This window comes from Nelumbo nucifera, chromosome 1, assembly GCF_055504915.1.
Source record: "Nelumbo nucifera cultivar China Antique chromosome 1, China Antique-T2T, whole genome shotgun sequence".
In the NCBI taxonomy this organism is placed as follows: Eukaryota; Viridiplantae; Streptophyta; class Magnoliopsida; order Proteales; family Nelumbonaceae; genus Nelumbo; species Nelumbo nucifera.
Window position 1 is genome coordinate 161,278,616 of NC_142649.1, and position 12,833 is coordinate 161,291,448.

General features: G+C 39.1%; 1 protein-coding gene across 1 annotated transcript in view; it reads left to right on the top strand.

Annotated features, from left to right (window-relative positions):
- The first annotated feature begins 2,872 nt into the window (after positions 1-2,872).
- ARP9 (actin-related protein 9) overlaps positions 2,873-12,833 on the top strand; it is an 81,342-nt gene continuing 71,381 nt past the window's right edge. The window contains exons 1-5 of the mRNA XM_010276516.3: positions 2,873-3,007; positions 3,114-3,186; positions 3,698-3,816; positions 3,963-4,022; positions 4,135-4,200. Coding sequence (XP_010274818.1) covers positions 3,005-3,007; positions 3,114-3,186; positions 3,698-3,816; positions 3,963-4,022; positions 4,135-4,200 — 321 coding nt within the window. The 5' untranslated portion in view covers positions 2,873-3,004. The remainder of the gene's footprint in view (positions 3,008-3,113; positions 3,187-3,697; positions 3,817-3,962; positions 4,023-4,134; positions 4,201-12,833) is intronic.

Genomic DNA, 12,833 nt, shown 5'->3' on the forward strand with positions numbered 1-12,833 from the left:
AGACAATCTAATAGAAAGCTAATATGTTGTCTCTCCTTCAGACAAAACTAAAGAGATGCGATGAGAGAGGGTTGCGATGAGCAAAAGTGTAAAGCTCAGCGCAACTTGCGATGAGAAAGAAACTTTGTTATTATTTCTTATTGGTACAAGGCAGTATTTATAAATACAATTGACGCCTTAACCGCTTGCCGAGCAAGTGGCAGGAACCAAGACCAAGATCAAGAAATGGATGCCAGTTGGAGAAGTTAGTTGGCACGTGGTCTTGATGTCGTAATACTCTCCCTCAAGTTGGAGCAGGAGGTTGAATGCCCAACTTGGATAAGAGAAAACCAAATTGATCGTGCCCCAAGGCTTTGGTGAACAAATCAATTGGTTGCAACTTAGAGGCAATGTGATTTGTCACAATGGTGTGGGCTTGAAGATGAGAGCGGAAAAAATGACAATCAATCTCTATGTGTTTTGTTCGTTCGTGAAAAAATGGATTACAGGCAATGTGTATTGCAAACTGGTTGTTACAGAAGAGCTGCATGGGCTGTAGATGTTATAGTCCAAGATCAACAAACAAGCGTTTAAGCTAAAGTAACTCATTTGTAGCTGCCGCCATTGATCTGTATTCAGCTTCGGTAAAAGAGCGAGAGACAGTTGGTTGTTTCTTAGATTTCCATGACAGGGGGGTGGAACCCAAAGTAGTAAAGTAACCGATTGTTGACCATCTTGTTAATGGGCAACTTGCCCAATCTGAATCACAGTATCCTCGTATAAGAATATCAGATTTAGAAGAAAAAAACACCCCATGCTCCGGTGAAGATTTGAGATACCGTAGAACATGCATAGCAGCATCCAAGTGTTGTTGTCGTGGGTCGCTCATGAGTTGACTGACGATATGCACTGCATAGGTGATTTCTGGTCCGGTGACGGTGAGGTATATTAGGCGCCCAATTAAGTGTCTATATTGATATGGGTGTGGTATGGGAGGGCCAGAATCTGGGCCAAGATGGTGTTGTTGCTCCATAGGAAAAGAACTTGGGCGAAATCCGAGCATGCCCGTCTCTTTAAGAATATTGAGTGTGTACTTACGCTGGTTCAAGAAGATGCCAGAAGGAAATTGAGAAATCTCAATGCGTAGAAAATATCTGAGTAGACCTAAGTCTCTGATGCGAAAGCAATGATTGAGGAACTTTTTAAGTTTGTCAATATTGACTGGATCATCTCTAGCTATGATTAAATCATCCACATAAGCTAACACAATAAAAGTGCCTCCGGTTTTGAGAAGCATGAAGAGACTTATGTGATCTTAAGAAGTATATATGTCCGCATTTCTACACGCATTACTTCTAATAGCCATCTTCTTGTGATCTGAAGAAGAACAAAGTCATCGACGTTATTAGAGAGACTAAGATGCAGCGGTGGATTGGATTGATTGCTCTGGTACCATGACAAAACTATAGAGACGCGATGAGAGAGGATTGCGATTAGCAAAAGTGTAAAGTTCAGCGCAACTTGTGATGAGAAAGAAACTTTGCTATTATTTCTTATTGGTACAAGGCAGTATTTATAAATACAATTGACGCCTTAACCGCTTGCCAAGCAAGTGGCAAGAACCAAAACCAAGATCAATAAATGGATGCCAACTGGAGAAGTTAGTTGGCATGTGGTCTTGATGTCGTAATACCTTCCCGTACGCAATGGATAAAAGGACCTCTGACAAAATTATGTCAGATGATAAAACAATAGAGAGAGACCAGAGCAACACCATCTCTTGCAGCCAAGATCGTGCCCATTCATCGATGACGCCTTTAACTGCTTCAATAATGGTCGGCTGGACTACAGTTACGCGAGATTCTGCTAGAAACCAAATGAGACTAAATCAGAGAGGGAATGAAGGCAGAGCTTACCTGAGTGTGTTTTGCCCTTGCAACAATTGCCTCTATTCAACCAACGAAATAAACAAGGATAGGGGATCGACAATGACTCAGATGTTAGAAAATTAATGAGATAGTGAGGGAAAATAAAGAGGGAAGGAAAGCCAGAGATATTAATTTATGGGCTTTCGTCAATCTAACTTATGGATTTCTAATATCACACATTTCTGTTATTACTCTAATGAGTTGAACTTTAGGTTGGACAGAAAAGAAACGACAGAGATATTAAGAGGGAAAAGGCTTGCTTTTATTGGCGATTCCTTGAATCGCAACACGTGGCAGTCGCTTGCCTGTGCATTAAGAGAGTATTTGATGAATAAAAATAGAGTTTTAAAGGTTTGATGATGCCAATTCAGGACCCAAGGATTCTTCTCATTCATATTCATGGTAAGTTGTTATCCATGAACTAACGTACTTAGTTTTCTTTTCTTCTACTAAGAGCTTTACGTTGATTTATGGGAAAACTCATTCATATTCAAATTTATCTATTTTTATTGGAATTCTTATATGTAGGAGACAACTGGTCTATCGAGTTCTTCAATTCGCCATTGATTACTGTTAGTACTGGAGCTTGGAAAGACTCAGACTTGACCTGATCAACAGATCCTCTTTAAAGGGACGTGCAAATGTAAAATAAATTAAAAAATGGTAGTTTGGATATTTAAAAACTTTAAGGTTATGTTTGGTTTGAAGGAAAATAAAGGGAAAGACAGGGAAACTTTTACAAAGTTTGTAAGATTTTCTTATCTTTTCCTTCCTTTCCTTACATTTTCTTTCAAATCAAACATAACCTAAAGAATATGCAGGGAGGGAGACTTTATCGAACTTTAAGGCTATATCATGAAACGCTTTATCCAACGGCCAAAGCTTAGGGGATATTTGTCGCAAAAAATAATAAGCAGGGGTCTTTGTCACTGACCCATAGAAGGGGGGTGTCTGTGTAATTTACTTCTCATAATTCATATACAATTATCAAAGCGAAGAAAATATCCGGTTCACATCCACGATATAAGAAAGTATACGATAATACGACTGACTTCATTCGAACTTCGAAGTCTCGAATCGCGCGGTTCTTTCCCGCCATGGTATGCTTGAGTGTTTCTCTTTGTTCTCCTGCAATCAGCAAAAGCCAAGCGAAATTTCGCATTAAGTTCTCAAAATTTACGTTGTTTATCTTTCTCCCTTTTGCAGGATTATTTGAAATCTGTGGTCCCTTCTCAACTCATTGCTGAAAGAGGCGCCAATCTAGTCGTGATCAATCCAGGTTTCGAAACCCTAACCTAGTAACCTTAGTTTTTTATTTTGTTCTTTTTTCGTGGAGAGCCATTATTAGGGTTGGCTAGAGTCTCAACAAATTTAATAGAATTACCAGTCTCCGTTGCGCGAAGAACTTAATTACGAAATGAAGGTTGTTCTTTGCGTATTTAGAAAATTAGATGAATTGTGCTGAGTTCTCTCTCACCCTTCTTATATATCTTATAATCTGCTGCAGTGTTTTTTCCGCTTACTTTTTAGCCAACTATTTCCACTTTCCACTTTCCACTTTCCACTTTCCACTTTCCACTTTCCACACACGAAATGTATAACTGGTTAAGCAAACATATAAGTGAAAATAACACTGTTTTTCATGTTATCCAATTACCATTATTTGATTATTCTCGTCCAAATCTTCGGATCTTCTATTTGTTTTTTTCCCTTTTTTTGTTATTTTGGACCTTGGGGGGGGGGTTGCGGTGGGCAATTCTGTGACAGTTCGCTTGTTAACTGTCGGTCAGGTTCTGCAAACATTCGAATTGGTCTGGCTCAACAACAGTTCCCCTATAACATTCCTCATTGTATTGCTCGATATACAAACAGTGCGAACCGAGAGCCGAAGAGAAATGTGCAAGATCAGGTGAAGGAAGTTTCTTGAACTCCTTGAATCCAATTTGAATTTATCTATAGTGTTCTTTCCAATTTTGTTTTTAATTTAATTTGATTTTATGAGTTTCGTTTTTTATATCTTAATAGTTATTGATTATTGGTGGTTTGACTTCTCAGATGCTTAATTCTGAAATTTTGCCTGCTCAGCACTTGGAGCGTGAGAAGGCATATGACATGGTGATCACTTGTTGCTCGGTTTTCTCCTTGAAATTTTATTAAGCCTGTATAATAGAAATTAGTTACCTTCATTTTACTTCATTTTATTAACCCCCCCCCCCCCCCCCCCCAGATTGCATCTTTGCTGAAGATTCCCTTTTTGGACGAAGAAGTTGCGAATAACTCTTTCCCCCGCAAGGTAAATAAATCCATTAAAATGCTTCTTCTTGATTCTAATTCCTTGTTCTTATGATCTGGTGATATTTTTAGAAGCAGTCATCTCTTGTATGCAAATTGTTGGCATCATCTGAAAGCAAATTCTCTGGTTGTATATGATTACACTCTCAATTGTTGAGTAGCATTCAAGCATGCCCTTCACCATGGAGTTGGTTGTGACAATTAGTTCACAGAAAATTTGCTACTTCTTCCCAGTTTCCAAATGGTATCATCCTTGGAAACTTATATTGATATTCCTGCAGTGTGATGGATTTAAGAAAAGCAGCTTCTTTTTTATTTGAATAGTTTTCACAACTGTCGATAAAATTGGTTAGAACCACATCAATTTGTTGAATGAATAGGTGACTTAGAATGATCCTGAATAGGATATGGTAAGTGCTGCACTTTACAGTAGATAAAACTTTAAGACAGAAACTTCCATAAAACGAGTGAATGGAAAATAGGAGAGGAAAGGATTTGATATCTATGGTTGAGAATTTGGTGTTGGACTGGATTCTAGAGCATCCAGTATTTCATCAGACTAGTAGATCAGAATTTGGGGAGAACTTCTGGAATATTCTTGAGTTACAGGCTTGTAATTTTGATCAGCTTCTTGCCCCTTAAAATGTCTCATGTATTCCTTTTTCTTTAATGAAATTTTATTTTGACTCTTCAAAAAAAAAAGGATTTGGTTATTCAATATCCTGATTGTAGTTTGGTTGCACAAAGAAAGTTAAAGAATATAGAAAAGAAATTAAAGAATCTTCTCTTTGTTTGCACAGAGAATCACATACAAACAAAGAGGATACAACATGTGAAAGCCTAACCTGCCTAATAAATGGGTCTTAAAATATTCCCAATTTGACGTCAATTCCTGACCAAGCATAACCTGTTAAAGCCTAACCTGCCTCATAAGGAGTGATAGATATATTCTTTTTTATTTTTTATTTTTTGATTTTAGCAGTAAATTTCATTTATAAGGGGAAACTGATCACCCCAATGGGGCCTCATACATCAAAGAAAAAACTGAAAGCAAACATTCAACCCTTACAGATTACAGCCCAACCCTGGGCAACCCCATTCTAAAACATCTCTGCCAAGACATTAGCACTCGTACTCCTAGGCACTCAATTGAACAAGTCATTCTAAAACTTTGGTCTTGTGATTTCATCCAACAAATAATGGTTTGACAATCCCCTTCCACTTCCACATTTGTCAATCCCTGCAGCTTTAACAGCTTTAGGCCTTGAATTAGAGCTAATAAGTAATAACTCAGCCCTTAAGGAATTGCCTTGACTGATCGGTCCTGAGTACCTGAAAATTATGATGCCATTTACATCCCTAACCACACCCCTTACTCCAGAATCCCCTGGATTCCTCAAACAGCACCCGTCAAAATTAAGTTTAACAGCCCCCATACTCCCATAGAAGGAGGAGACCACTCTATCATCCTTTGCTGCCTGGTAAGCTAGTTACAATTTGCCATCCCCTCAACATAGCATTTAGGGAAACTCCCCTGAATTCATCACAAATCACAGCCCAATGAACCACCCTATTCTTTGTGATCTCAAGCAAATTTTCCACTTCTTTAAACTTTTCTTCAAATATTCTTGAGTTTCTTTCACTCCACGACCCCCAACGAACAGCCCCCACACATTACCATACAATTTTTTCCTCCGAGTGCCACCACTAAAGAAATCAGGTTTGGATAGGTCTCCCACCTCATTTGGGGCAACCCAATCTCTTCCCAACAACAAGAAGAACAACTTCCATAATTTGGTTGCATAGGAGCAATGTAAAAACAAATGGTTAGTGTTTTCCCCGCCCTTCAAGCAAAGGGCATGCACATGAGGGGAGAGAGCATAATTTTCCCACCTTTTTTGGGGCCTCTCACAAAATAATGTCACAAGTGAATATTAACAATAGCAAGGTGCCAACCAGCGGGTTGGTAAGGTCTCCTGCTGGTTGTAGTGGAGACTTGGGATCAAATCCTGCCTGTACCTGGGTTGGGGGATGGGCTACCCCCCGTTGTGTAGCTCTTCAAAAGAAATAAAAAAAAGTGAATATTAATAATAAAAAATGTCACAGGTGAATATTAAGTTTTGATTAAAATAAAGTATGCTTCATGCACCAAGGATTTAAAATTATAAAAGGAATATCTAGTAGCTCCTTCAACAAATTGTGAATCAATGTAAAAGGCATCATGATCATGAAGATCTATCACCACTTGGCTGAGTTTTGTTCCCAAAAATGCTTAGCTGGTTCCTAGAATCTTAGCCATCTAAACATGCATAGAGACCTGTGTTCTGCACCGCATGAATCCCAATGCATATTTTATATGGTTTACATGGCAGAGATTGGCAAAAAATGGTGGTCCTCAGAACAGGCTTAGCATCTCTCTCTCTCTCTCTCTCCCTCTCTCTCTCCCCTTCCAAGACATAGCATTTATCTTTTTTTTCTTCCTTGCTGGAGGGGATGGCTAATGCCACATTTATCTCCTTAATTCCGAAGAAGAATGGTGTCGTGGAGTTGAGGGATTTCAGGCCAATAAACTTAATCAGCAGCCTGTATAAATTGTTAGCATAGGTTTTATCAAAAAGACGTAGAAAAGTGTTGCATGAAGTGGTGGGAGAGTCCCAGATGGCTTTTGTGGAAGCCCGAAGGTAGACTGATTTTGGATGAAGTTTAGTGGCAAGTGAGTGTATTGACTCAAGATTGAGGAGTGGAAGAGCGGGGTTGGTTTTGAAGATTGGTATTGAGAAAGCTTATGACCATGTGGAATGGGGATTTCTAGAAGAGATTCAAAGGTTAATGGGATGTTGAAGTGGAGAAGCTGGATGTACGTGTGTCTACAGTCTCATTTTCAATCCTTATAAATGGTGTATCCTCAGATTGTTTCCAGGCATCAAGGGGATCCAATTTCTCCTATGCTCTTTGTGTTGGTCATGGAGGTATTGAATAAGTTGTTGGAGAGGAGTGTGCACTTGGGTTTGATTGAAGGTTTCAAGGTGGGAAGAGATGGACCATGTATTTCTCATTTGCAGAATGTAAATGATACTTGGTTTTTTCTTGGATACATCGGTGGAACAAGTCTTGAATATGAGAGCAAGTTTGGCAAACTTTGAACTGTTAACAGGTTTGAAAATCAATCTCTCCAAAGTTATGTTGTTAGGAGTTGGGGATGTTAGAAGGAAAGTGCTATTGGAGTGTGCTGAGGCTTTTGAATTTAGAGTTGGGGAGTTCCCTTTCACTTATCTGGGTGTGCTGATTTGGGGAAATTCAGCTTCAGGTGCTTTATGGAAACCAATAGTTGAAAGAATTGAAAGAAGGTTGGATGGGTGGAAGCAAAGTATCTTTCCTTGTGGGGGGATAACTTTATTTAAGAGTGTTTTATCAAGCTTACCAACATATTATCGTTCCTTACTGAGGGTGCTATCACAAGTTGCAGAGAGAGTGGAGAAGATTCAGAGGGACTTCTTATGGGAGGGGGAGAAGGGGGAAGAATTTCATTCGGTCAATTGGGAAAAGGTGTGTGGGCCGAAGGACAAGGGAGGGTTGGGTTTTGAAGGATGAAAATTTTCAATAAGGCATTGTTAGGGAAGTGGTGGAGAGAAGAAAATTCATTATTGAAGAAGAGTGGTGGTAGGGAAATATGGGGTGGTGAGATTTGTGTGGGAGTCAAGAGAGATGAGTTCATCCTATGGGGTAAGTGTTTGGAAAGGGATGATGAAGTTTAATCAGGAATTCAAAAGTTTAACCAGATTTTTAGTAGGGGACAGAGCAAAAATAAGGTTCTAGGAAGATGATTGGTGTGGGGTTGGAAAGCTATGTGAGTTGTGTTATGAGAGAAGGGGGGATAAATTGGTCTGGTATCCAAGATTTAGAAGGCCTTTGTTGGATAGATAATTTGAAGATGCATTGCATTCTTGGAGAAGTTGGAAGGGATGAAAGTTTCAACTCAGTTAAGGGATGAACTATGGTGGAAGGACCGAAGGAGTGCTTGAATGGAAAAATCTCTATCACCTTCCGGGAATCGAATTCCTAGATTTAGAAAAACTGCATTTTTCAAGGATCGTTCTTGCACCGAAACCGGATCATATTTGAAACCAAAAGGAAGGGAGAAGTATACTTGATACAAAATCCACAGATGTAGCTCTCAAAGTGGTAGTTCACGCCCAAAATAAATCCCAAAACCAGCTTTCACTGAAGATGGCATAGCTTTGAATGAAGCCAGTTCAACAACATAGTTTTTAGCAAAACTTCAATCCAATCGGATGGATCGAGCAAGGGAGGTGAGCACAAAATTTCTCTGATTTTTCTTGCAAAAATCAGAGGTAGAATTGATCAAGATCAGTCCAAGAAACTGGAGGTCGATCTAGGGTTTCTGGGCGGCAAGAGCGGAGAGAGAACTAAGAGCAGAAGTTGTAATCTGGAGCAGTTCGCCCTCTCCCTTTTATAAGCCTTAAATAAGACTTATCCTCTTATGGGTGCTCCAGACCAATATCCAAACCCATATTTTCCCAAGTTACATGACCCTTATCCTCTTAAGCAGTCATGTGATAGCTTGATTAATCTTATTAATCATGGGCTGTAGGCCCATTAAGCAAGTGGCTCATGTCCCAAGATAGTTGCTGGCCCATTTAGGTTCAATTTGTATGGCGTGGGACCCCAACAATGACCTTACATAAGCCCATATGGGTTCGGCCTAGCCTCTGTGAAAAGGCTTGGCCGAATTCACTATCAAGTACAGTGAACCCTTGAGTCCATCAGTATTGTCTCTTAATGGGCCCAACTTTTACAATTAAATGGTCCTTGAGTCTAGCCATCCTATGAAGGCCCAAGGATAATGGACTTAAGTAAGATAAGCCCATCATGTAAACAACCCTTAATGGTCTCTTACACTTAACCTCTCAGTCCACAATGATCAAACACTGTCCGACAGGGAAGGACCTCTCCCCTGGCTGTAAGGTGCAGTGTTGCACTCTCTACTCGGATGGTCCCGGGAATTAAAAACCTTTTTGCAAACATTTTTCTTTGAAACATAATATATATATATACACACACACACACAGTTAAAATCGACTGCCGACAGTTTTGGTTTCCATTAGAGAGAGTGCAGTTCTGATCATTCACTTTGTCTGACAAAGGGGCTGATCCTATCACTATGATCACCCACTAAAGTGAGTTCTCAGACTCCCCCAACATATTCAGGTTTTGACCCCCAAAGGATCTCATTGATTAGCACATCAAAGATAGCCTGATCTGACACTCAGTGCAGTACCATAATCAAGTCTAGGGGTTATGTTTAACTTTCCAGTTTTGCCCATCAGTCTCCAAGGTCCAGGGCATAACTGGAAATTGGTCCAGGTTCAATGCTTCAAACAAGCATACACTACATGTGCTTCATATCTAACCCTAGTAGTCGAGACAGGCTATCCCAACCTCTTTGGCAGCACATTAGTGTCAGCCATGGCAGGATATAATCCCAAAGTCTATCCAACGGCTGAGAAGATTCTAAACTAACACGAGTCTCATAAATGTCCAGTTTAAGGGGTAATTACACAGAAATACACCAATGAAAACATGAAACAATTATGTACTTTTATTCATTTACAATAAATGTATCTGTACATCAATCTGATTGGAGCTAAGGGCATACACTGTCTAACAAATTGGGAAAAGGTGTGTGGGCCGAAGGATAGGGGAGGGTTGGGTTTTGAAGGGTGAAAATTTTCAATAAGGCATTGTTAGGGAAGTGGTTGTGGAGAGAGGAAAATTCATTATTGAAGAAGAGTGGTGGTGGGGAAATATGGGGTGGTGAGATTTGGGTGGGAGTCAAGAGAGGTGAGTTCATCCTATGGGGTAAGTGTTTGGAAAGGGATGATGAAATTTAATCAGGAATTCAAAAGTTTAACCAGATTTTTAGTAGGGGACAGAGCAAAAATAAGGTTCTAGGAAGATGATTGGTGTGGGGTTGGAAAGCTATGTGAGTTGTGTTATGAGAGAAGAGGGGATAAATTGGTCTGGTATCCAAGATTTAGAAGGCCTTTGTTGGATAGATAATTTGAAGAGTGCATTGCATTCTTGGAGAAGTTGGAAGGGATGAAAGTTTCAGCTCAGTTAAGGGATGAACTATGGTGGAAGGACTGAAGGAGTGCTCGAATGGAAAAATCTCTGTCAAGTCCTGCTACTTATCTCTTTGTAGGGACTGTTTAAGCTCAAATCAAGCTGAAGGTGTGTGGGGAAATCTGATATCCCCAAGGGTTGAACCCTTTGTATGGCTTGTGGCTCTGGATATCATCTTGACTATGGATCATTTGAAATCTAGGGGTCTCAATATGGCTAATTTGTGCTTCCTATGCAAAGAACAGGAGGAAACTGTTTGCAATCTGTTTATTTCTTGCAAAATATCTGGTTTCATTTGGAACTTATTCTCAGCTTTGTTCAGGGTAAGAGATTTTCAGCCAAGGATCCATGCTGAGATTTTTTCTTCATGGCCAAAGATAAGAGGAAGTAAGAAAGCAAGACTGATTTGGAGTTACATTCCATTTGCAATATGCTAGAACATCTGGAAGGAAAGAATCAAAGAATTTTTAAGACAAAACTTGGAATTTGGATAGGATGGTGGTGGCTGTTAGCAAATGCTGCAAATCTATTGCAGATCGGGCCATGCTTTTACCAGAATTTAGACAAGTCACCAAAGAGTGGTGAAGTTCTGGGGTTTCAAAGTTGTAATCTGGAAAGTTTATTTTGATGTGTAATTGGGATGATTTTGTCATGTTAGTTTGCATGCGGACGTTGCCTTAACACCCAGATTATATGTAGAAATGAAGGCTTACTCTTTCAACATGATGACTGACAACCAGGAAGAGTTATATTGATTGTCCCAAGAATCTCTCTTTATGTGCATGGAAAAAGGCATAGGCGTTGGATCCCTATTTTATGCCATAAATATTGTTTTCATGATCTCAACAAGAGAGAGTAAGAGATTTGGTGTAAATTTGCATTGTCCTTTCCTTTTGTTTTACTCCTCTCAGTTTCTGTATTTTTAAGAAAGAGCAAAAAATGGTGTGAAAGAGAAAACTTTGGCCCTTATTTTTTTGACTTTCTTTTCCATCTGAACTCCAGGTAACCAGATCATAATAGGCTTTTTTCCCTTTTTATAATTTCTTTGTCAGGCAAACTAGATTATGGATTTTTTTCATTAATTTTGTAAAGAGAGGGTATTTCACTATCTACAGAAATAACTAGGCTCCTCTTTATGCCAAGAAATCTTAACTTGTAGTCAAGGTTCAAAGTAACATATCTTATCTTTTGGTTGCTGAAATGTCAAATATTAAGAGTTTTAATGCTTTATCTTTTTTTGAGAAAATTTTACCAGAATTCATTAAATGAAGAGGAGGTACATGAGAAGATGTACAAAGCAGGGGAAGAACCCCTACAAATTACAGAGGAAGCTTGTCACTATACAAATGCTCCAAGTACACACCACATTTGGCTAAACCATCTGCAGTATGATTGTGTTCCCTAGGAATCCAAACTAATTTTACATTTAAACAGTCCAAAGAATCCCTAGCCTCTGCCAAAGAATCCCTAGGGAAAGAGGCTGCAAGGGTAGTTTCCCCCCACCAAAGGTCTTTCCAGAATTTTATTTTAGAGCCGTTTCCCACTTTATATCTTATAAAAGGAAAGAAAGAAGTATGGGTGGAGATGATACCTTTCGAAGGATTTGTGGACTTTATCCTGTTCAAATGAAGATTACTATCCCGCCCATATGCATTTGATCTGTATTTGCTTGAGATGACAGCTGTTTTATCTTTTTAACATTGAGAGGAAAATACAAACTATATAAGGAATCTTTGTTACCTGCCATCCTTATTGTTCTATCTAAAGTCTAAACTCTGTTACCTGGATATTTCAAAATAGGTTTCTTCTATATTGGATGCTTCAACTATCAGTGTTTATGCTACCAGGACACCTCAAAATTAAAGGGTCTGCCTATGCCAACACATGGACATTGTGCTGATGCTTGATAGAGCACTTACTGTAGAATCTCAATAATGCCCTATGATGAAGTCAGCAAAACCTTGACACTTTTCAATTTTCATTTGCAGGCAAGGTATCCCAAGAAAGAGAGATCCAATGAGGTGTCAAGTGACTCTATTTATGGATTCAATATGAGGGCTTGGGTCTCCTTTTTATAGACTCCAACATCAACTAGGGAACTGTCCCAGAACAACTTCTAATTACTTCAAAACTAAGGCAAATCTATAGGTAACACACATGAACACTAAAAAACATGGACTCTATATCCTAAAATGACTTCAATAGCACTCTATTAATCCTAAACAAAACAATTCCAAGAGACCAAGAAAATAGGAAGACTTAAATCCCATCACAGGTTGGCACCTTATCAGTAAAACAGCCGTAACTCTCTCGAAACACATCAAAATTACAAGATATTGATCTCATTGGATAGATAAGTCAATGGCCTATCCAATGATGCCAAAATCATGTAAAATGACTAAGCTTTGACCCCTGAAAACTAGATTAAAAGAAAACCATCTCTTGTACTCCACATGGTGCTGGTAGTGTTCATTGGGGATATGTTGATTC